General features: G+C 41.0%; 1 protein-coding gene across 3 annotated transcripts in view; it reads left to right on the top strand.

Annotated features, from left to right (window-relative positions):
* The window catches only part of ptpn13 (protein tyrosine phosphatase non-receptor type 13), a 46,934-nt gene that overhangs the window by 12,086 nt on the left and 9,285 nt on the right, over positions 1–25,563 (top strand). Inside the window, exons 4-28 of one of the 3 annotated variants that reach the window (XM_058616845.1) lie at positions 22–87; positions 2,165–2,350; positions 2,536–2,623; positions 5,309–5,917; positions 12,087–12,179; positions 14,017–14,116; positions 14,944–15,157; positions 16,536–16,610; positions 16,752–16,923; positions 17,152–17,302; positions 17,414–17,552; positions 17,666–17,818; positions 18,231–18,413; positions 18,531–18,693; positions 19,514–19,925; positions 20,420–20,526; positions 20,740–20,793; positions 21,334–21,423; positions 21,568–21,675; positions 22,014–22,145; positions 22,261–22,745; positions 23,204–23,320; positions 24,569–24,662; positions 24,761–24,846; positions 24,943–25,111. In XM_058616845.1, the coding sequence (XP_058472828.1) occupies positions 22–87; positions 2,165–2,350; positions 2,536–2,623; positions 5,309–5,917; positions 12,087–12,179; positions 14,017–14,116; positions 14,944–15,157; positions 16,536–16,610; positions 16,752–16,923; positions 17,152–17,302; positions 17,414–17,552; positions 17,666–17,818; positions 18,231–18,413; positions 18,531–18,693; positions 19,514–19,925; positions 20,420–20,526; positions 20,740–20,793; positions 21,334–21,423; positions 21,568–21,675; positions 22,014–22,145; positions 22,261–22,745; positions 23,204–23,320; positions 24,569–24,662; positions 24,761–24,846; positions 24,943–25,111 (4,246 nt within the window). Of the gene's footprint in view, positions 1–21; positions 88–2,164; positions 2,351–2,535; positions 2,624–5,308; positions 5,918–12,086; positions 12,180–14,016; positions 14,117–14,943; positions 15,158–16,535; positions 16,611–16,751; positions 16,924–17,151; positions 17,303–17,413; positions 17,553–17,665; positions 17,819–18,230; positions 18,414–18,530; positions 18,694–19,513; positions 19,926–20,419; positions 20,527–20,739; positions 20,794–21,333; positions 21,424–21,567; positions 21,676–22,013; positions 22,146–22,260; positions 22,746–23,203; positions 23,336–24,568; positions 24,663–24,760; positions 24,847–24,942; positions 25,112–25,563 lie in introns of all 3 variants that reach the window. The other 2 variants (XM_058616844.1, XM_058616846.1) reach the window with 2 other exon arrangements.

The following is a 25,563-nucleotide window of genomic DNA, read 5'->3' as shown; positions in this document are numbered from 1 at the left end:
AAGTGATGCTTTCTTTTGCAGATGCACATGTACTCTCTGGGGATGACCCTGTTCTGGGGAGCAGATTATGAGATCCCCCAAAGTCAGGTACATCATCACAAATGCATACTTTCCTCCAAATAGATAGAGAGAGTAATAACAATTATTTAAACAGTATATAGTAATATGGGAACTTGTTTTAAATTGTATTTGTATTTTATTTTGTGCTTTCTGTCATTGTTTTGCAACACAGTTGAAACATTGAACAAATTTGATTCATCATAACACGTCAATTTTACCCTCTCAACAAGTCCCTTAGTCTGGTGTCAACATAAAATTGAATCAATGGCTGTAAACTGTTTTTCAAACATTCCGTCTTTTTAAAAAAATATGAATAAAAACTAACCTTGACTAGCACTACAATTCAAAGCACTAGACTATTAACATTGAGCAATATTAAACTTGTTTCTTGCACACTAGTGCTCATGTGATGTGACTGGAGACAAATATTATGACATCAGTTCACTTGACGTGTTGAGAACTACTATAATTAACTGTGGTTGTCACAGAATGAGACACACCTAAAGTAGCTTTAATAGTTTTACTCATGTCAGTGATTTGCGCAACATGTCGGTCACATGAAAATGAGTATAGTGTGTATAAAAAAACTCCCCAAAAAACGCTGTAAAACCTATCAGTTATTATTTTAAGGATATCAGTGTTTGACTTTTATGAAATTCCTGTTATAATTCCCTCTAGCCAAAGTGGAAGCAGACACTGTTTTTTAATGAGAACCTACCATTTAAAAATAGTTTAAAAATATATATCTGAATATCTGATCTTGTGCAAGCTGCCATGCACTCTGGAATATACTGTCCCTCAATGGGTGAAGAGCACGCCCGGTGTAAAACACAATCCGCACAGTGTGTTCAGGTTTGTGAGAAGGTTCCGCCCACATGTTTGACACAACGTAAATCACACGCAAGTTTGTTCCCCACTCCACTTTGCCTAAGAGGTGAGGGTTTATTCACTCTGATCGCGTCCTTTTCTTTCATCCTTTAAGTGGCTGCTGCTTGAGGCAGCTGCGGAGAGTGTAACAAAACAAGGTGAAATAGAACATGTCATTGTCTCTGATGCATGTTTATTAGAAAATGAATTTTAATTAAAGTCATGAAGTGCAAACATTGGCTATTATATAGTCACAGTTTGCTTGATGGTAGAAAAAAAAAATAGACTCATTGTCTTACAAAATTCTTTGCGCTCGGTGTCGACTCAACTATACAGAAGCAGCATGGATGAGGCAAAAAAATGTAGTGAGAGATCTCAAGAAATCTAAAGAACTTTAAAGATGTCCAATTCACCGCTCAACATGGGTTCAGCTGCTAGCCACCAGCTAAAGTTTTTGAAAGTTGTTATGGTCTGTGAGATAAGAGGTGAACCTTAAAAAGCCAAATGCTAACGAGCTGAAAGGGGGCATATTGCCATTGTCAGATATACTAAATTCAGTAAATTGATTTTCCGCTAGTGCGTGTTTATTTGAACAAGGGCACTAGTCCAATTAAATGGCCTTAAGTGTGCATGGAAATGTACTGAGTGAAACAGATGTTCAGTCCCTTTCAGTTTCCAAATTTATCATGTGTTTCTAAGTATAACAGAGAACGTGGACAGGGCGTAGTTGTGAAATGGATTCAAGTGAAATGGTTCAGTGGTGTTGAACCATTCGATCGTGAGATTATAATACACAGTGATGCTGAGTTGTGAGAAATCTGTGGATGACTTGACACCTTTACCCACACCTCTCACTTGCCCTGTCCAGTCAGGCGATGGAGAGGATAAGAGAGAAATGAATACAATCTTTTGGAAGTGTAAGCACTGTGAAAAAAATGTTTTTCACCCTGAGAAACTAGCACCAGTGCCAGATATCTTCACAATGGAAAAACACAAGCTAAAACCCTGTATGTGGTGGCATGATTTGATGGACAAATTATTTAATACCAGTGAAGGTAACAAGTTAAGGCATAACAACATGTTTAAAGAGGGTAATGGACTCGTGCCAAGGTGGCAAGGCTTAGTCCCGTCTCATTTGAACACAAAGAAAGCCAGCGTGTCAAAACAGATTTGAGATGCAGAGACACTTCTGTTCTTCTGTTACTGTATGTTAACGGTCACTGTGTTTGTGATGCAGCCGATGAAGTTGGGGGAACATCTAAACAGCCTACTTCTCAACATGTGTGATGATGTGACCATAAGTCGAATGTCGATGCGCACGGTGCTGGACATCTGCAGCAAACACATCCGAAATTCCAGCTGTGACCCCCCCTTCTCCTATGTCAGGAAACTGGTTCGCTTGGTACTTGGCAGCCTTTCTCAGGTACGCAGTCTTTTTTTTTTTATTATTATGTGGGTCAAAGTCAACATTCCTGTCTATCTCACCATGTTCTTAATTCCAAAAATATGCACCTGCCATAAAATGATTTTAAGATGTTTGACTCGATTAGAAAGATTCTCTGACCCCTTATTTGTTTTTCTTTCTCTTTTTCTTCCACTTTTTCTCAGCTGGACGGTCTGCTGACTGATAGAGAGTCTCTACCTGAGAGGAGTAAGGAGATTCGAGAGAGACTGAGGGGCAAAGGCTTACCTTCAGGTAAGATGAGCTGGAGTGTTAACACTCTCACTCTTTCACACGTACACAAGCTGTATCTGCTTTGTGTATTGTCAAAAGAACTTTTCAGTGTTGTTGGAAGTCATTTATTTACATAATAATTTAGATGTCTTGGGTGCCAGTGGTGTATATCTGCTTTCTATTGCCAAATCAGCATAATGGAGGCCATTGTTAATATTGTGAGTAACAACAAATCACAGTTGGGAACTAGGAGCAACCTGACCCCAGATAAGTTAAGGTAATGTTAATAATAATCCAATTTAATTTAGAAGAGTATAGTGGGTTTTTATTTCATTCTTCTTTCCTGATTTAAAAAAAAGTGAGATCACAGTGTGTGGTTGTTGTCTTATTCATATTTAGCATTGTTTACATTAGTGTTGTTTCATTGGGATGCAAATGGTTTCCCTGGTTGTCAAGCTGTTCATAACTGTAGACACGGAACAACACAGTGCAACAACCTTGAATCGGATTTGATTCAGGAAAATATGACCAAATCCTCCCAGTGGTTTCTCAGAGAACTCCGGCATTCTTCCAGGCCATGGAAAGGAGAGCAGAGCGCAAACATGGCTATCGTTCCTATTATGTAAGCATGGCATGGCATTGATTACAGATGCATATTTTGGAGACACTAGTGAAGCTGCTGGTCTGCTGTTTGTATCAGTGCTTTGTTTCCGTGGTTGAGCACCAGCCAGCCCTAGGGAAAGTACATGCAAAGAGTATTACTCACTTCTTCAGAGTCTTTCTTCTCAAGGAGCGGCATGTTCCCTTCTGTATTCCAGTGCTTTCGAGTTGTAATTGCTACTAAGGGACTTCAGTCATTGTCTCTTTGTGCGTGTTGGATATTTTACGTCGTCACTTCTTCACTGCTGTAGTCCAGCGGCACCACACATGTATTAACTCCACAAAAGCTTTTTGAAAAAAAATAAATAAATAAAAGACATCCTGTTTTTCACTCGATCTAGTCCTTGTCTTTCTGGAAGACAGTTTGTCTTTGAAGTATTAAGACCAAACATTGGCTTTGTAGATTAAACTACCACATGGAGCATTTCTACACGACTCGACGTCTCCTCCTGCTTGTCCTTGTTTTGTTTTGGTCTTTTCGTGTACATGTCTGCCTTCTGTTTATCTCCGTCTCTTAAAATCCACAGCCCCGTTGGCAGATTTTTATACAGTCTAAGAAACCGACATCCATTATTCAATATTAAAAAAAGACGCAGTAATAGATGGGCTGGATGTCTGGCAAAAAATGTTGTTATTGTGGTGCAGCAGCATGTTTTATTGTTTTTTAAGCAATGCAGACAAAATTAGCTACTCAACAAAACAGATGTGCACAGAGAGAGTAGGTACTAGAGCAGCATGCCACTTTTCTTCAATTGCTTTTTCTTATGTTTTTGTGTCTTTGTAAGATATTTAATTTTCTTTATTCATCATGGCAGCTGCATTTCAGCCTCCTCCTAGAAACTGCCTGTTGCAGCTTTAAATGCTAATCCCTTGCTAGGGATTAGGGATGGCATGATGTAACTGTTTGTGTCTGATACCGATATCGATATGACAACCTTATCAGTTTGTTACAGTCATTATAGAGCCTTTTTGAATGATACAATAAGTTCAGTTTTTACATTTTAATCTGGCACATTGGCTAATACCTACTTGCTGTTGAATATGTGGAGTAAACATGACATAAACATGCAATCTGTATTTAGGGCCTAACATAAAACATTAAATTTGCATTTGAATTCAAGATGTAAGAAATCATCTCACTGAATGTTGAGAGTGTGGATTGTAAGAAATGCCCCTCCGCCCTCCCCTCCCTTTCCCAAGTGTATTAGGGAACTATGCTGGCCTTTGCATGTTAGGAAGGATGTTGTCCTTCTTCGTTTGCATAGTAAGCTTCGACTTCAAAAGCAAATCGATTATACACTTGTACATGGTGATGGGACAGAATATGATATCATCACTCATTGTGATTAAAAAGCACTAACAAAAAGTTAATTGTGGTGAATTTCTATTATTGTTAGAATCGTGAATGGAGAAAAACATTAAAATTTCATGCGAGTCACTTAAAAATCCTGTCCATTTTTATTATGAGCCACAATGGGGAGCTGTATCTCGACTTATTATGATTTTATTCAATTTATAATTTTTCACTATTGCATTTATTCAGCACGTTTAACAATCGATTTGATGTTTTCTTTAAAACCACAACTGACTTCTTCTACTTTCATACAAGAGCAACATTATTCAATCCTATATTATTTTACATTATTGCAATAATGATTCATCTTTGAGGCAGCAGAAATTCACTGTAACATTGGCCAACAGCATGTGTGGTCTAAAGTCAGTGGCGCATTATCTTCACGCTTATTTAAGTGACGCATTAGAAGGGCCAACATTTCAGTGGTCCTCCTCTTCCTCATCAGTTGAATACTTTTTGAATATTGGTGCATGTCTTTATCATGTGCAGTTGTTGATGGAGAGGGTCAGCCCTCTCCTGTGTGTAAAAGTGCCCTGTGTGTTTGTTTGAGTGAATATATCCTCCTTGTTCCTTTTTTTTTTATTTTTTTTACTATTCAAGATAACCATTTGCTTTGTTCTCAACTGTGACATTTTCACATTGTGGTTACAAAAAAACCAAAAAAACAAACACTTGTTCTATCCTGTTTTCAGGTAGGAGTGCCGCCCCTAGGGTTCTGGAGCGTTATCGAGCCAGGACTCAGGAGCTGACGTCTCTTAACCGGGGCCTCAGTCGTTCCATGGGCTCCCTGCCAATCCAGGGCCTGCTGAAGGGGGATGAGGCGGCAGCTCTACAGTATAACCTGTCTGACTATCATCAACACAACTCTGAGTCTCCCACAGAACTTTACTCCAAAGCCCCCTCTCTTCATCACCAGCAATCCTATCCCTACCTGCAGCCTGTTCAACCACACAAAATATACCGGCCAGTGGAACTGGACCGGAGGTCTCTACCCTTCCACAGCAGGGACCCTGGCCCTGCTCAAGCCAAGAAGACATGGGCTTCCTCTGTGGACTTGGCTTGCATTGACCCAGAGGCTCTTCGTTTTGGGGCATTGGAAGATGCCCGGAGGGGCAGCAGTGCCTTAAGTACCCGCTCTGTAGGCAGAGAGAAGGAGTCTTTCTACCCTGAGTTTTCTGGGCTCAAGACCAGGAAGCCTCACCACCACTCAGCCCTGTCCGTAGGCTCAGGCCTTCCTGGTGCTTATGACAGGATCAAAGAGAGACAGAGAAAACTTGAGGCACTTAGACAAGCAGTAGATGGTGAGTATACTTGAACATAAATGTGCAGTGTAGAGGAGCAGTCACACACTCAAACATGCTTTTACATGTTGATTTTTGGTCCTCTGTGATTTAGTGTCAATGTCTGACAAATTTATTTTGCCAGTTTTGTTTCTTGCTCAGGATAAGGTTCTTTAAGTGCTGGTATAGTTTCCTAGAAGTGCTCACCATGTACACATTTTTCTACATATACATTTTAGTTATAGGAGTTAATATTCTGAGACCCTTTTTTTTTTTTCTCACTGGGATTGGCTAAGAGGCCGGAGGTGAAAAAGTATTCATGGTTTGAATTTAACTTTCAACATTTTTGATTCTTTACACGCCATCTATTTATGTCCATTTCTTAAGCTTTCCTTGATAATTGAAAGGGAATTCACGCACTCTCTACGATTGATTCGAGATTCAAGTATTTGTAATGGCTCTATTGTTTTTCATTGATAAATACACTTTATTTATTTATTTATTTTACTGATCACATACAGACAATAACATAGTGTCCCATGTTGGGCACACTGGCCTAAATTGAGACAATGCTCATCCCTTAATGACTCTGAACAATGTACAAAGCACACTCGACACACTCCCACTGGCTTTATTCTTTTATCTGCACCTTCGTCATTGCTGACAGATTACCAACATTTATTTTGTTGTCATAATTATTATAATGGGCTTTTCATCGCACGTCTCATCACAGTCATGTGTCATTATTGTGTTATGCATGATGCTAGTGCCTTGTCAGAACCTGCGCGACTTCACTGGTGAATAACTTGTTGTTTGCTGAGTCAAACAAACCGGAAAATCCCACCTCCGTACTCGGCTACAGTCTGTGACTGAAACTATGTGTACAGTCTTAAAGCTGCCATGCTTGGCTTGTAGTGATTTTTGTTGTTGTTCCTCTGTTTGGTCTTCAGGAACAGAAACAATGTGAGGATATTTTCTGCGTTTTTCATCTGAAAACGTGCCGTCAAGCAATACTATCAGACCTGACAGTGGGAGTTTGTGTGTATACAGCTGTAACACTGGGGCAGGAGAGGGCAAGAAGCATAATATATCCCGTTAAAAATGCTGAACGTTTGAGCAGTAGAATTAACTTCTGCAACTTTTCAGGGGCGCTTCTTTGTGTTCTCTTTCATAGCATTCATTTCGCGTCTCACATTGGGGGACGCTACTGGTGTGACCTTTTCAGAGGCTCCTATTGCACTCCATCAGCCAGAATCAGAATCAGAACATTCAGTGCAGCTCCTGAACACACACTGTGTGTATTATATTCATAAAACAATCATAAAAAGAAGTATAATATTATGCAAAATTGTTATTAATTATTATTATAAATATTATTTTTGTTCATTGTCTGATTAGCTGGATCAAAGCACTTAAGTGTCACAGAGGGTAGAGACTAATTTGAAATATTATCTTTGTTTAGGTCAGCCCTCAATATTCATTATAATAGATTTAAAATGTGATGGATCATTGCTATACGATGGCATCAATAATATTAAGAACTCTATAAACTGTATCTAACACATGTGTTACATTTGTAATTGGTAAAGAACAGTCAAAAATTGATTTTGGCCTTTTGCAATTTGAACGATTAATCGTAAAGCCTAATGCAGGCAGTAAGTTGCTGTTGCCTCCATCTGTCTAAAGAAAATAATCACTTCCTGTGTGCAGTCTGGAACTGTTGCTTGGCAACAACAGATCTAAACACCACCATACTGAGAAATACAGAGAGAGTCATGTGAAGCTCATAAGGTTAATCAGCTTTGTGTTAATTGACAACCGTTTGAATGTAACAGACATTTGTTTATGTCCTACAGCTTTGAGTAAGACATTGTCAGTTCAGTGTCATTGAGATTAACTGGGCAGAGAAATTAATATATTTAGAGAAAGGTGAAGAGAATGTAAGGTATCCATTAGCTGTCTTCATCTGAGTGGTAAAATTGTCTTATTGGTAGGCTCACGTGAGCGGACGGACACGCGGACGAGCTGTAGGTTGCGTGTCCATCCGTAACCACCATGTGGGATGGGAGCTGGGTGCTGGCTTGAACGAAGTATCATTGGTGGTGGCTGTGCAGCAGTGTTTAGACAGAATGAATGAGTCACTGGTACAGAGGTTTCCAAATGGCCGATTCTAATTACAGGCCAGCTTAATTCTAGCCTGCTATGTTACTGTCACACATGCTATAAAGCCACGTTCCTCTCACATTCATACGACTGTAAACACACAGATATGAGCACACATCGCGTGCAAATTAAGTTAATAACCATAAACACACCCAAGGCCGCAAAAACACACAACACAATTGTTTAGCAAGTCAGCAGTCATTCCAAAGAGCTTTACGTTTTCCTCGGAAGATTATCGGATTCTTGGTAAAGTCTCCATATGCAGGCTAGTTTAACGCAGTGGGTCACATGGGACAGATGAGGGACAGCCGAGGAGCATGAGCGATTAATACGTAGTTTCAAATGGTAAATCCCACCGTCTTCTACCCCTTCTTCCTTTTCCTCCTCCGGCTGCCTCCATGCTTTTCAGGCAGCTTTTTTTAAAAATGCTGACAGAGCCATCAACCAAGCATTCTTTTCCTCTATTGTGGCTTTGTGTCCTCGGCAACTCCTTCCTTTCCTTTTCTTCCCTCCCCTTGGCCCTTTGCTGATTGTAATCAGGGACATAAGCCTTTTAGTCTTTTTGACAGTGTGAAGCTTGTCCACTGAGCAGGTGTTTATTGTCCCACCTATCAGACTGTCTGCGTGCTGAGACGATGGGTTCATATTTGTTTTGCGTGTCAGTAGCTTCTAATTGATGTTAAATTGTGATGATGATTGATGTTGGACAGTATGCTGAGATATAGAAATGCTTCCCTCTAGACTGACTTCAAAGGTTGAGAAATATTTCCATCCGATAATATGAATGGGGCCTAAGTGAGCACAGGCCATTTGCGCAGCCGTGTGGATGTGTTACTTGGCAGAGACCTTTTTCTTTCTTTCTTCTCTCACTTTTTTCTGTCCTTTTCTACAGGAAAGTGATGGCGCAGCAATGGTTAGTGCTCTCAGGTTTCAGGCAGATCCAAACTGCTTCTCTGTGTTTTGTGTGTGTGCGAGTTTTCAAATGTCTTTAGCTTAATGAATATTAATTCCATGAATACATGAATGTCCTGTGTGTGTGCATGGGCATGGTTATGTCTTGTCCCCCTCACCCAGTGCCACCATGCCACTGTCAACTCCCCCCCTTCTTTGGCACCATGGTGCTTCACTCAGTAGAAAGTTTCCTCGCAGACCTACAGGCTGTAATTGGAGTCATGCGTAACGGATGAGGGAATTCCTAACGTTATTGGACTTTTCAGGCACTTGGCAGCAGATCATGTGGCTCTGGGCTGGGGCGGGTCCAGCTTGGACAACAAATACAGACCACTGCTGCCCCAGGGGAAGAGGAGGTGTTCACAAAAAAAGTTCAACCCCCAAATTTTCATAATTATGTTACAGTTTGGTTCGGAAACTGCTTCAGGAATGATTACAGAGGATTTCTCATGGTTTTATGAAAAGCCTTTTTCTATAGTCCGTTTTAATCAACTGCCACACTCATTTACTGTCTGTCCATTTTCTACCGCTTTAACCTCCGCATGAGGGTCGCAGAGGGGCTGGAGCCAATCCTGGCTGACACGGGGTGAAAGGCAGCACCAACTGTAGTGCTTAACTTATAAATATAAACAAATGCTCATTCAAACCATTGTCAAATATTAGTTGACATAATGCTGATTAGGCCTGTCCGCGCCACACTTATTCAGTATAGAGGTGTTCAGATCTTGTGACAGCCGGTGACGTAGCACACAGGAAGTGATTTGTTTTATGTCAAGACAGGTGGAGGCAAAAGCAACATTGTGCTAAAGCGAGACAGCTGCTTACAGGTTGTAGTATGATTGAAAACACAAAAAAGTGCTGTGAGTTAAACACTTCTTGCCTCCACACGCCCCTACGCTGCTGGTGTATAAACACTCCCTCCGTCAGGTGCGATAGCAATGCTTGACAGAGCCCATTTTTAAGATAAAATGCAGTGTACGGTAGTTTTACATAGTTTCTGTTCACTGAGTCCAAACAGAGGCAACATAGTATCGTCAACAACAAAAATCACAGACGGTTAAATATGCAATTTCACAAACTCTGCATTTTATGTTTTTCCTTTTTCCGGTCTTGTTTAACTGCTGTGTTTATGTTGGATGTGTTCCAAGACTACACTTTTCAGGGAGTTCCTCCTTTCCCCTGAGACCACCAAAATCCAAACAACCCACAGAGACACTGCCTAAAAAAGCTCTTGTGTTCTGAAAGAAAGCAAGGGCTTTCTTGCTTTCTTTCAAAGTAGCAGGTACCATAGGGCATCAGGGTGCAGGGGGGATAAGAAGATACTGAAAAGCGAGGAGAGAGATTAGTTCAGGTTGCTTTTATAAAAGCTGCTCTTCCTCTAAAAATGTCGATTGTGTGCGACTACTAGGATGAAAAACGACTTTAATCACATAACATACAATGTTACATAACGGTCTGAGTCCCATTTATGGTATGAAGGAGTTCTTTGTCTTCATCATCTTCGTCTCCGGATCGTCATTTATATTTCTTGGGAAATAAAGAAGAGTTAGTGGGGAGAAGTATTCAGAGGAAATTATGCACTACATATTTATCTCAGTCAAGCCTTTCTGCTCCCTTGCTCAGTGAGTCAAACGTCAAGAGTATCAGCATGTTCTCACTGTGATTCTCTGTAACTAACTGGAACTCTTTCCAATTCTCTTTTTTTAAGATTTCTCTATATATGCTGATTAACAACAATAGACAATATAATAGTGGCTTGACCACCAATGTATGTTTTTCCACAAGCCACATTCATTTGTTTCAATTGTTGTGTTTCACTGTGTCTTAATATCATGAGGTTTTTGCGGAGTTTTGCCCCATTCAGGGTAGTTGTTTTTTAATGTTGAGGTTGTTTTTGGAGGGAAATGGGAAAGTACATTTTTGTAATTATGAATTACAAAAGTTTTGTCCAGAGTAGTAGATGCTACATGTCTCATTTTCTTGTCCTTTCATATACTTTTATCAAATAAGTGACACAAAAACACTTTTAGTTCTTCACGATGCGTACATGTTTAATTTGCCTGCCAGAATGTTTTATCAGATCTTCTGTTACTGACAAGAGGTAATGACTTTTATGTGTACTTCCGTGTCTTTTCACTTCACACGTAGGTTAAAAATTAATTACACGCACACAAAGAGCTGCATCATGGACAGTGTATGCCTTTCTGTACATAGACAAAAAATAGTACTAACAACTACTATGTATAAACATAGCAGCGACTCTGTGTATTTCAATATTTGTATTATTGATGTTTATATAAGACAGACGTCATTACAAAGAGAAGATTGTTGCCCTGTGAAACGTCTCTGACCTAGATGCCTCAGCAATGACAGGGGAATGCCATTCATTCATGTAATGTAGCAGATACTGAGGAGCAGGACTTTCAAGTTCTATGTACTAGGCAGAGGGACACATTAGGTTAGGGTTCAGATTGTTTTGAGAGTGTCTTGTGTTTTCTCTCCCCGTGTTTCTCACCATTGTTTGTGAAGCACTGCTCTGAGGAAATGTAAGTAACTGCAGTGAGCTGGTCTGTACTTGTTGTGGTTCACCCAGTCAAGCAAGACAAAAGATTACACCCTCAACAGAAAGGCTCTCTAACCTGACAGGAGGCTTGTGCCCACATACAGTTTTGTTGTGCAGAGGTTGCGTCTCAATTTAGTCACATATGTCTTTCATAAGGAGTCTTGGCCAACAGCATGACTAATTCCTGCTCTGTGTTTCTCGGTCTACTTGTTTGGGGTTGGTCTGAGGTGGATTTGGAGAGAGTCCTTAGCCTGTCACTTCACCTTGTCCAAGTCGAGACAACTGACGCAACTTTTTGTGACGTTCTGTGTCACATGATGTAAAATAAACAGACTGTTTCACTATAATACACCATCATAAACAAACATTACAAACGTGTCCACGTAACCACTTGAAGTAATGTGCATGTTTTCTTGAGTTATTTTACTGACATGTTCTAACAGTGCTGCATGATTTGTGATTGTGTGATTTATTTATTTTTTTTAAACGTGTTTTTTTTCCCTCTTCCCTCAGACCCAGTCCTCACTCACAAGAGGTACCACAGTGATTACAGTTCTTCTAGTGAAAGCCCCTCGGTCACCTCCTCAGATCCAGACTACAGACAAGGTAAAAGATGCCTCTTTTCCACCAAGCTTGCCATGGTTGAAATCAAATCGGCCTTGTGTTTCTTCCGCGGGGTGTGTGGGTTGTATGGTGAGCTACGGAAATAGCATGATGTCATACTACATGGCACAGTGTAGCTCGCTAACAAATTCCATGAAGAAGAAGAACACAATGCTAGAACCAAAGGGAAATGAAAGCGTCCACCTTTTTCGTGTTCTGTCTTTTTGGCGTATGGCATCACAAGTCTTGTTTGACAGAAGGCTACATGCTGAAATGCCAATTTTCACACGAAAGTGATGAGTCTTTGTTGACAACCAGACTGCACTGTTGCTCCAACCTGCAGGAGCTGAACCACTGTGCGTGGCACCCCAACGGAAGGGTGGCCATTACTGCAACAGTACGGCTCGGTTATTTTGGTGCCCTTCTCAAGGTTTGACAATGTAAATGTAAATAACTGCGTGACATACAATACCGGACTGAAGTTGACCACTTGGTGGAAATTGGGCATAGGCGTCGCATGCTGCACTCGTACAACCCAACTTGAAGTGTTGCATGAAGCAGAAATCGAAAGTTAAAAAAATAAAGAAAATCTTCAAAATGTCAAAGCTGTTCCAGTCCAGTTAAATTACTCCCGTAACAGCAGGAATTTAACTTTCAATTTCACTTGAGCCATTTAAGCAAGAACTGATTTACACCTGTAATGAAGAGTGAATTTAACAGGAAACCCAGCAGCAGTCTGGGCTGTAAATCTGAAGCTCTAAACCCCTGGCAAACCATATTCATTATTCTTTGTCTCGACTGACCACTTCCTCTCGTCTGTCCTGCTCAAAGCCAGATTTCCTTACGAGCCAGTCCCTTCAGGGCACACTTTAATCCAGAGGTGCACCCCTCTGCCTTGATGATTTTAACAAGATAAAAAGCTTTGGTTAGCTATGTTGGATTGCACAAGGTAACATACTTTTGCTTTCAAAAAAGACTTCAATAACATAATAGTGTGCAAACTGTTTGGCTGGTCGACTCTTTCATGTGGCAAAAAAAACTGTGGCTGCACTATTGAGCACAACATCTCCGAAATTAACTGGAGTATCTGTCAATATCCTCTGCACTTGAGTCCTGATCATATGATCTTGAAGCAACTAACACAGGAGCTGTGAACGTACATGTAATGTCTTGATTTCCAGGCTTTTGATGAGCTTAATGTGACTTGGAAATGGAATTTGGGTAATTGTTACAGAAATGTCATAAAAGGCTCCCGTCACACACATTATAAACAGACACTGTTGGAAATGAATACAGGATTTTTTACAATACAAACCGTTTACGTGTGTTGTTTTAATGATTTCATGAATAATGAATTAAAAATTGACAGCGTCGCAGGAAATGGAGCTTACGAAGGTCAAAGGCAAATTTATTTAAGCTTGCGCAACACCCACACTTCACTGCTTAGCACTGTTGCAGGAAAACGTTTGACACTGAGCTCAGGCAGCTGTGAAGAGTTTACACATTATTCTTTGGAAATAATCGAAATGTTTTGAACAGTTTGATTTATTTTTTTTCCCCCCCATCTGAAGCATACCACAAATCATAACTTTCAATGCACAGAGACTCTGTATATTTTAGTACCACCTGACACATGCTGTTGAATGAATGCAGGGCCATTTGTGGCACTGGTTTGACCTAATTTTTGACAACAACTGCACCTCCTTAAATGCATGTCCACACAGGTACTTTTGCACCACAGCATGGGTGTCTGAATCTCGAGGGGTGTGTTTGATTGTGTACATGTAAAAACAAAATGTTCCTTTTGTGTGCACGGCTCATATTCCCATGTCTTTTCCAGCTAAGAAACCAACTGAGGTGAGGAGGTTCAGCTCACAGCTGGCACTTTCCCCTGACCACGATGGCCTGTCTCTGACGGGTCACAACGCGCACAGACACAGGTAACGCACACATGTGCATGCAGGTGGCTACTGAACAACCAAATTACTAATGCCTAATGCCATTCCCGTATAACCTACCACTTAGTCATGTCATATAGTAACCAGGCCAGTAACCATTTTATTATTAGAAACAAGAAAAAAAGACGTGTTGAACTTCTTTCTGTGCCACTTTGATTTAATATTTCTCTTCCAAATCTCACCTCCAACTTATTATTAGGCAGCAACCGTTACAATACCAGGTGTTTACTTCCTACTGCACGTCTGTAGTAATTGTTAAGGTGGTTTAATAATTGCTTACATGATTACATCAGGGCTCAGAATGTTATTACGTTTATTCTAACCACCTGCCCCACTTCAGAGGACTATGTATGTTTTTGAAACGACATGTCTAGTATGTGCTTGGCTCCTTTGCTACAAACCCCACACCGAGCAGCAGAGCCACCACTTTAGTTGACTTGTTTGGCCTTCTGGCCCACACACAGCTGATGTGGCACAACAGGGTCAGAAGCCCCATGCTTTGCTTGTGAGGTCATCTAATGCAACATCCACATTCGGCAATCTCTGTCTCTCTAAGCTCTGTCATTACAGACCTGACCTGCCTGCTGCTGCTCACAGAAGAAAAAAAAAAAGATTGTAATCTATCCCACAGTGCAAAGCACTTTCAGTTGTAGTATTCAGAATCTTTTGTGTGTAAATGCATTTTGTCTTTTTGTTATACAACCAACCATTTGCAGACAACAGCTGTTTGCACTCTGTTTATTTTTAGTGTTTTGTTTGTTTGTTAGGCTGCACTGCAAATCCTTCCTCCTCTCTTCCCCTCACTGTAGGCAGTATGAAGGCGCTGATGAAGGTCTGGTTGGAGCTGAGCTGCTCCTCCAGAAGCAAGAAGAGGAGGTGCAGCGGCTCCAGGCTCACCTGGCCAGCAGGCTGTCCAGGGCCAACCTCTACTCTACAGACGACCCCCTGCCTCCATCACGCACCTCTATACTGGACCCTCCAGACCCCCTCTATAACTCATCTGTGCCACTCCGAAAACCCAAGGTTTGAAGGAACTTAAAACATTGCTAAGTAACGTTGTTCTGTGTAACATCAGTCTCTGCATGCCACAAAGGTTGATGGATTCTCTTGATCTCCAGCTTCCTGCACCGGAGGCACAGTCACTTATAACACACAAACCAAACTCTGTTCTTGATATTTCAATTATTTCCTCTCATAATATTACTGGTTTTTAAATTATTTCTTAAACTAACCTACAGTTCAGCATTAGTGTTGCACTCACTGAGCTAATTCTGGCGGTCTGAGCTGTGTACTCTCATTCAGTTGCACACATATAATGGTAGATTGTGTCTGCAATTTTACATGGCACAGTAATTTGGGCCACGCAATCACAGACGACAGAGCCGTTACTCTTCATTTTATAAAACCAGTTCACCATCAAAATTATTGTGAAGATGTTATTTTAATGTAACATAGTCACAGTTTCACAGATTACTTCATGTAGTTGTCGGCTCCACGACTGATGTTAATTACTTGGGCCAGATTTCCCTTTATCAGCATTAAAGTTGTTTACATACAACACTTCCTCTTCAACTACGGAAATTTAGACCACACATATGGCACAGCCAACTCTAGCAAGAGCTTGAAAGACATCATTTCACCACTGATTCTGCAGTGGTGACTCTTGGATGTGAGACCTAACGACTCATTCCTTAAATCTTGTTTATCTTGGACTATTTAATGATGGATGTACATTTTTATTACGCATGAGCTCATTGGCAGTGAGGTTGTTAATGCTGTGCTCACTGGATGTTCTTTAAATACAAAATGATGACTGTAAAACAAATATGTGGGACATGTGGGTGTTTTTTTGGTCTGGTCTGGTCTTGTTTTTCCTCGCCTACTATCAGAAATTTTGAAAATGTATTAGCACAAGGTGTAAACTTGTAAGACATTTGAGATTATCTGCTAAAATATCAATGTTATTCCTTCTGTTTGGTGCATTGCACTTGCTATAGTGTGATTGTCACTTCGGATGTGAGGGTTTACGGCTAACAAAGCAAAACTCTTTGAGCTGAAGCAAAAGAATCTTGTTCTTCCACTACTGTGAGAGTACACAACAGAAACTCAACACGGAAATTGTGTGTTTTTTTGTGTCTGTGTGTGTGTGTGAACAACACCTAAAAAGTATCACATGAGCTGTGAAATTTAGTGAAAGGAGTAGCCAATAAAACTGGTTTGAACTGGCAGTCATAGTGTTCTTGTGATGGAAGAAAGAGGGTCCATTTTTTTCGTTAGTAATATATAACAGATGTTTTGTGTGTTAAAAGTGATGAAACACAATCAATTGGCATCATTCTTTTGTAAAATAAAGCTCACTCTCTCTCTGACCGTTACTTTTTATCTTTGCACAAAATGACAGAACTACCACGGGCCTGAGTTTGTGAAGATGGCCAGTGAGCCCTGCGTTGCCTTAACTGTCCCCTCTTCATTTATGGTGAGGATATAAACTTGGTGAAAATGTGTGTACAGTATGTATGATGTAGATGAATAGGGCGTTGTCACAGAGCCTCCATTATTTCCCATTCATAATTTATTCCTCCCTCGCTCCCTCTTTGTTTTGCTTTCTTCCCACAAGAAACGCGGAAAGGCAGAGGAAGTGCAGAGAAAGGTGGGCGTCGTGCTGTTGAACGGCCAAAAGCTGGAGCTGAGTTGTGACATCAAGGCCATTTGTAAAGACGTTCTGGATATGGTGGTTGCCCACATCGGGCTTGTGGAGCACCATCTCTTTGGCCTTGCATACCTCAGAGGTACAGTGTGCTGTAAGCTGGATTGATCTGTGGTTTCAGGTGCTTGTGTGTGCATCAGGTGCAAGTTTTGAGTGTTTTCAGATGTGTGTGTGTTGTGCTATGTGGAAACCTTTAAATAGCTCATGATATATTATAGAGATGTGCTGTCCTGAAATCATGAAAGTATACCTCTGTGACATAACAAATCAAACATAATTAGTGGCTCATTCTGACTCCTCACGCATACAGAAAATGAGTTTTTCTTCGTCGATCCTGATGCCAAACTTTCCAAAGTGGCCCCAGACGGGTGGAAAGAGGATCCCAAGAAGAGAAAATCGGACGTGCCTTTTAACCTTTTCTTGCGCATCAAATTCTTCCTCGATGATGTCAGCCTCATACAGTAAGTATGCATGTAAGCTTAACCTAAAATGGTACATTGACTCCATCATCGTTGGACAGAACTTTGCCCAGATGTTGGCACATCAGCATTCCTTTTTTCTCTGGAAAACAGACACGCTATGACCAAACATCAGTACTACCTACAGCTGAGGAAGGATGTCTTGGAGGAGAGGTTGCGCTGTGACACGGAAAGTTCCATGTTACTCGCTTCACTGGCACTGATGGCTGAATTCAGTGATTACCAACCCGAGGTGTGTTTTATACAGTCTTAAACAAAAGAATTAGAAAATACATAAAACAAATTTGAGTCTTGGGCTAATAAGGTGATCTGATAAATAAAGCTGCTCTCTGCTCTGTGCCTTAGCTCCATGGAAAGACCTATTTCAGGCTGGAGCATTACCTGCCGGCATCCATCCTGGATAAAGTGGACCACACGACCCTCAAGGAGGAGCTGCCCAAACTTCACAGCAACTACTATGGAGCATCTGAGGCAGAGGCGGAGTTTGAATTCCTCAAGGTCGGCAAGGCAGAAATATAAAGGAATCGACATTTTAGACAAGTCCCAAAAATGTTCTTTTATTGCAGCAGTTTTATTGCAGTTGTGAAACATGTCAAACGTGAAGTTTTAAGTGCACCAAATGGCAGGTGTTCCAGGAAGTAGTTGAATTGGCCGAAGAAGTAACAAAACATTTTAGCGTCCATAACAAAAAAATAGTTGCGTAATATTTCTGCCTTTTATCCTTCATTCTTTGTGAAGTTTGTTACTCAAGCAGCTCTATTTGATTCATGCCACATAACAAAAAACCATATTCGTATTTGATCGCTGTGCCAAAGAATTACCTATTTTCTGCATGAAGTATGTGGTATTTTATGTGATACATCTGAAGACTGTGGAAGAATTAAACATTTGTGTGTTTGTTGTTGTGAAGTTGAGCCAGAAGCTGACGGAGTACGGAGTCCATTTCCATCGGGTGCTCCCAGAGAGGAGGTCTCAGACGGGAATTATGCTGGGTGTCTACTCCAAAGCGGTGGTCATTTTTGAAGTCCTAAATGGAAATCGTACCCCTGTGCTTAGGTTTCCCTGGCGGGAGACTAAAAAGATTTCATTTACAGTACGTATCTGTCTATTTTCCAAGAAAAATAAAACCATGCCATTCTCTAATTCACTACAAGTTACCCTGTTTGCTCTGTGCTTTCGCTGACTTGTTTTATTTCCTCCTCTGCTAAAGAAAAAGAAGATTTGCCTGCAGAACACATCGGATGGGATTAAGCACATATTTCAGACGGACAGCATGAAGACGTGTCAGTATTTGCAGCAGCTCTGCTCTGATCAGCACAAATTCTACCTGCAGATGAAGGCGCGTCAAAGCAACCAGGAGCTGCAGGACCTAGGTAGGACAATTTATGTATAACATAATGTCTCATCACATCATGTGACCCTCAGATGCAAATATTCGACCAGAAAATAGCTGCATTTGTAACCCAGAGACGAAAGACCTCACACAGACATGTGCACAGAAAGACAAGCCCTGCACAGAAAGACAAGCCCTGTGAAGATGTCAGCTGCATGTGTCAGACAGCCTTCTCGTTATCACCAGATAAAAGCTGATGCTCGTGTATTTCCCTTTTCTTACAATTTCACCTGTTTTTTCATTTGCCAAAAATATATTTCTGTATCTTACCCCGATTTAATAATTGAAAATTTAGGTCAAGTTATAAATAATAATTATTACTTTGAACAAAAAGGCTGGAGTCATCGGAAGTGAAATATTTGTAATCCGCTGTGACGATTATAACGGATATTACCAGGAAGTAGGAACTTGGTTACCAGTGTTGAGGGCAGTCCCTACATTTTCATTGTTACATTGTTGGTTGTATATCTATGTAATTGTTAAAATCACTGTGGAGTTTCAGTAAAGCTTTACAATTATTAAAGTAATATATGTTTTGTTTTGACATTGTTTATTTAACTTTAACTTATTTTCCTGTTTTCTTAGATTGTTGATATTCCTGGTTTTCTTATGGATTTTATAGGGGAGGCAAAATTAAGCTTTGTGCTTGAGCCTATTTGCATATTTTTTTTTTTTTTATTACTGTCACTTGCTTATTCACACAAATTGTTTGTAATATATAACCAAAGAATAAATTCATATGTCATAAGTGAGTAATATTCAGTATTTTTTCTCTCTCGTATGTCCTGCATGTCAATCAGAGAACTGCCCTCTGAACCTTCTACAATATCGGAGTGGAGAATCGGTGGGAAGGACGGTGAGCTCCGACAGCTTATCGACACGCTCTAACCCGGACCACCTTAAGAGGATCTCATACTCGGAGGCGGCCCTCAACAAGGCACCGGCCGGCCCAATATTAGTCCAAGATGAGCTGCACTTTCCAGGTTACAATCCAGTGGCCTCCACAGTCCTTTCCAACCCGCGAATAATGAGCCACTCCCACCACAACCTTGGACAGACGCCGGAGTCTCCAGAGCACCAGGTGGCAAAGTCGTATCATGGCCAGTCGCACAGTGGACTGAGTCAACCACAGTCTAACCAAGTGGCCTCTGACTTCCAGCAGCACCACAGAGTCAACTCAGAAACAGGCTCTCTGACACACCACCCAGACAAGTGAGTGAAATGGAAATGATCCATTCCACATGCACTTGTTGTTATGAAGGACATATGTTCATCTTTGGTTGTTAATTGTTTTACCATCCATCAGAACTATTCAGAAAGTTCACGGTTTGAGTCTCCAAGCTCACCTCACGCCATAGTTTACTCTCTGTTACTGGGGCTACTTGGCCTCATACTACAGAGACATAGACAAATCTGTGTCTTAATTAACCCTCTGGAGGGGGGTGTTCAAACCTGCCCTTGTGTTGTTGTGCCTACCTGTGTGTTTGTGTTTGTGTTCCTATTTAATCAGAAAAAAAAAACATATTTTAATGGCAGTTGCTCCCTCTTCTGTCATCTTTACAAATGACATGTGGGATTTTAACAGCACAGAGCATATTTTTATTATTTTCATTCAGTCTCCTTTTGATTCCTCTGCCCCATTCAGAAATGAAAGTTGCCACCTCAGGCTGATTCGTCTTCTTTTCCCCCTTCTCTCTTCCTCACAGGTCATACAGCGCAGCGTTGCACAATAGCCAGGCCTGGAGCCACAGCAAGTCCAAAAAAGACTCCGACTCCTCTTCCATAGAGGATAATGGCCAAGCTTATGTAGTAGGTGGGGATGTTAACCTAAAACACAAATGAGTGATGACAATGTTAATATTAAGTTATCTGAAAGTTAATGTATTTATTTGATTATTTAATGTCCTGGTGGGTTTAGCGGTCATTGTACTGTATAATACACCACCATTATTCTGTGTAGTGCACAAAAGGCAAATTATAGCCTTGCTGATCTCTTGTTTTCTTTTGATCTCTTGTTGTTTTCCAGGGGTCAGTATGCACAGCTCCTCTGGACCACCTTCCACCCCAGCCTCTTTTGATGGTTGGTATTTTAATTTCTCATTTCCTTTTTCCCCCCCCTTCAGATACAAACTGTGGGAAATTCCCCCACCACTTTCCACGGTCCCTGATTTTATAGCGTCCTTAATCCTCTCTGTCAATCTGTTGAACCATATATTTTGTAACGGCACAGCCAAGTACGGATATGCAAATCAAAATAAGTCCTAGATCACGGTTACATAATGCATAGTTGAGCCTTTCCACTCTGCGCTGCCTGCTCGTGGAACTGAACTCTGGCTTCGCTCCCACCATTTAAAAGCTTAATGGTTGGCTCTGAAGTCGTGACCTCCCCTTTCATCCCAGCTAAGTCCATCTTTTCCGGCCAACTGTGCTAATGTAGAGCCACATCAGCCACAATGCATGCTTGTCTGGTTCGGTTTATAATTACAGTCTTCATAAACGACCCATTTTAAATCCCTAATGGAATTAACTTACCCTAATTTCACCATATGCATTGGTGATACGTGACAGAACTCATGCAATTTATTTAAATGGGGAATGTTTGTTTTTTTTCACCACACAGAATCACTCATGAAAAAACTAAATGCTTTACCATATCCAGAGAGAGACATCACGACTGTAAACCTAAAGAAAGATGCTAAGTACGGTCTAGGTAAGTTTCCCTGCTGCCATGTCTCTGATTCAACAGTGTACCAACAATTTAAGTTTTTGATTAAGGGATATGTGTTCTCCTGATATGATGTGTTTTAAGAGCATGTACACGGTGTGTATGTTTACGTCTGTTTGTGCTCTCCAGGTTTCCAGGTTGTAGGAGGAGAGAACTCCGGTCATATGGATCTTGGTACCATCATTAGCTCCATCACTCCTGGAGGTCCTGCTGACATCAATGGTAGTCTCAAACCTGGTAGGCCTGTGCTTTGCCATCCTCCTCCTTCCTAATTGATATATTACAGCATTAAATTCCTAAAGTGCGCCATGGACCCCTGGTGGGACATGACGGTAACGCACGTTTGGCCATTTTGCACAGTACTGTCATTAAAAACTATAGATAAAGGGAAAGGAAATTGTTGATTGAAGTATTTGTGGCCTGTATAAAAGTGCCAGAGTTTCAAATTGGGCCACAGCCCTTTTAGGTTTTTAAACCGCTGAATTATGGAATGATTTGTTGTCCGCGGTAATAATTTAAAGCAGGTTCTTGTCTTTCCTCACCCATTTCTCCTCCATGCTGTGATGTTGATGCAGGCGACCGGCTGATCGCTGTGAACGAAGTAAACCTAGAAGGACTCTCTCATGCTTCCACACTTGATCGTCTTCAAAATGCTCCCGATGAAGTTACTCTGGTGGTGTCACAGCCCAAAGAGAGGCTCTACAAAGGTAAAGGCAGGGACATGTGATGAGTATTTTGTAATATATAAGAATTACATTGCCTTTTTTGTTTACACTTAGACCTGTAGAGTAATAACACTGTTCTTGTTCCTTGATTTGGCAGATTCTTCTTCTGGCTATGTCTCCTCCCAGGCCAAGTCTGCATTGAAAGCACTTACTTCTGGCCAGAAAGGAGAACTAGACATTGATACCTCATCAGAGGAGCACACAGGAACATTAAGCCCTACCCCTCCTCTGCACAGAAGTGCCACACCACCAGTGGCATCGTCCACAGTCCACCAGCACCCGAGCCTCAGCTCTCGGGACTCCAGGACAAGCAGTTTTGCGAAAATCAGCCAGCTCCCTGTTAATGGAGTTCAACAGTTGCTTGAACGAGCTACAGCTCCTGCCACATCTTCATCCACTGCCCAACAACATAGACCAGAATCTAACGTGGCTTCGGATCCTTTGCCACCAGCTCTGCCACCTAAAACTAGAAAAGCTAAAGTGTCAGAAGCTCCCAAAGTCTCCGAACATTCTGACTGGGGGGATTCTGACATGGACGAGGAGACCTATTCCAGTAGCCAAGAGAAACTCAAAGGCAAAAAGGTGCGGCGTTTGTGTCAATGAATTCACTGGTGTCAATGGTATTGTTCACTGTCATGAGTTATCCCACATGCTGGGATTTATGAATCAAAACTATAAAAAAACATTTGTATATCTGAGTGGAGCAAACAAAATAAACATTTTTGAATGTGTTTATATTAGATTGGGATTAGATTGGTTCTTCTGCAAAACAAGCATTGCACACAATACCTGTCAAATGCTTGGCACAACTAACTGCCTGCTGTATATAGACTTCTACTATAACTGCCAGTCATTGCATTGACTCTGTCCATGTAGGGCAGTTTGTTAGCAGAACACTGCACATCTTTCCCCCCGAATAGAATACTATCTGCTTGTTTGTCTTCCAATATTACCTAGTTCAGCTTCCTCCCTCTCCCTTGATCCCTTATTCTCTCCGCATGTTCCAGCTTGTGATAAATCGACTTGTTTTCTGTTTGCAGGAAAACATCATGGAAAATGTAAATGGTAATGCCCCAGGGGTCAATAGTCTCCATCCAGGAGATCTATTTGACGTTGAGCTGTCGAAAAAAGACAGCAGCCTGGGCATAAGTGTCACGGTACTGTTTGAAAAGGTTTTCACGCTCTCTTTGTTTTGACCCTTTCCCCCCCTCATTTTGGCATTTTTGTGTGGGTTTGTGTGTGTGTGCACTTTTTTGTTGCTTGGGTTGATTCGCTTTTTATAATGCTTGGGAATTTATTTATTTATTTATTTATTTTTCCGCTGAACTAACAGAACAATTTCATACTTTTTATGGGTTTAATCAATGCAGGGTTGAAAAATTAACAAATGATCTGTTGGACATTCACACTGTTTCACCAGGTCCAGGAAGTGCTCTTTCTACTGGCTGCCTATGTGATTGCCGCTAACTCAGACAGAGAGATTTGCAGCCAATATAATTTCTTTTTAACAGAATTTCAACACTTTATTGATTGCCATGGGTTCATTCACACTGCAGACACAATAGCTTCACTTAACTTTGAGTCCTGTCAAATATCAAAATGACTCACCGTTTTGTTGCATCAGCAATGCACACAAACGAAAAAAGGAAACATCAAATTCACCTCAGAACAATCACAACTAAATGGGCACCATATAGAAATTCACACCGTCTGTGATTGTTCGTGTTTAACCCCCGAGTAATCTCATCAGTCACGTCACAGTGGAGGATTTTTTTTTGGTCATTTACACTTCAGTGAGTGTTTCATGACTTACATGATAAATGCTTTAACTGCTGCACGAGGAATAATTTAAACATTCCAACTAAATGACCTCATGAATACTAAATTGATTTGTCAACAAGGTAAAGCGCAGAGGTGAGCGAGGTGAGCGCAGTCAGCTCATTGGAACATGTTTTCATTGCTTAAGTCAGTTTTTTGGTGTGTGAAGGCAAGATTTCATTTCCTCTCAAAGAGTTGAGCATTTAGAGATGAGGGAAGTAAATACATCACAAATAATTGATTATAGTCTGCCAGAATTGCTAGAAATCATGAAGCAGCTGATGCACATAAAGGTGAAATAGCAGCCAGTAATTACGCCCATTGTGTAGGGAAATTATAAGTATGACAGTTGGATAGTTGGGCAGATTGTTTATTTTAAATACTTCTGCTGTGAAGTGTTGTTAATATCCCCTTCTACAATATGTCAGTAATGTAATGCACTAAATGCTAAACCTACAGTGAAGACAAAGCATTTATCATTTTACCAGTGAAAAAAAAACCCTCCACACATCCCATCAAACCTCCCATACAAAATCTCGGGTTGTGACTTTGGCCAAGTAGACTAAGAGCTGTGTTTCGTTTCTTAGGGCGGAGTCAACACTACGGTTCGACATGGAGGCATCTACATCAAAGCGGTCATTCCTAAAGGTGCAGCTGAGCTGGATGGAAGGATACAGAAAGGTTAACAGCCGCGACACTCATATTTTCTTTTACAAATAGTGATGGTTGCACTATTTCTGTTGTCTTAATTGGTGTCCGTCTGCCCTATTTATACTCAGGTGACCGCGTGGTGGCTGTAAATGGCAAAAGCCTGGAGGGAGCCACTCATCAGCAAGCAGTAGAGGCTCTCCGAGACACTGGGCAGGTGAGGCACAGCATTTGTCCTTAGTATGTTGATGAGGAGCTGTTCAGTTGCCACCAGCTGGTCCGGAAACGCTAAGCAAATCATTTCGTCCCTCAGACGGTGCACTTGTTGCTGGAGAAGGGTCATCCGCCTGCAGACCACGTCCATGCTCCCGTCACACCTCTGTGCACTCGAACGAGTGTTGGCAGCAGCCGAGAGCAAAACAAGAGCAAAGAACAACCACACGAGGTCAAAGAAAAACCAGAGTATAGCTTCATCACGCAAGGTGAGGTGGCACAGTTAAACGCACCGTATGTAAATTGTAACTTTGAGATATTGTTGTGCTGAAATGTCACATATCAACTCCTGCAACTTATCTATGTAATGCTCAAGCATGTCATGGAATGGTGAAATGAGTGACATTGATGAGGTACTGTATGGTCGTTATAGTTTTTCTAAAACAACACATTGAATGGTGGCCCAAGACTTTTGCACAGTAGTGAATATCTTTAATAATATCTTTACACCATGAAGTTACACTCCATGAAGAACCTGTATAAGTGTTTAGTTTGTAATGAAAAGCAATAACTCTGTGATTATTAAATAACAGGGTTTTCACTGAGGCCATTTGTTCTATGCGGGCAAAGTAACTTGCTGTAGGTCGTTTCATTTGAAAGTAAATGAGCGTGTGTGTACAACCTATTAGCAACACTCTGCTGCCCATTTAGAGCTCATTAT

The sequence above is a fragment of the Solea solea genome, chromosome 19, assembly GCF_958295425.1.
Source record: "Solea solea chromosome 19, fSolSol10.1, whole genome shotgun sequence".
NCBI lineage: Eukaryota > Metazoa > Chordata > Actinopteri > Pleuronectiformes > Soleidae > Solea > Solea solea.
Note: the sequence above shows the minus strand (reverse complement) of the source record. Positions and strands in the feature narration are given on the sequence as shown.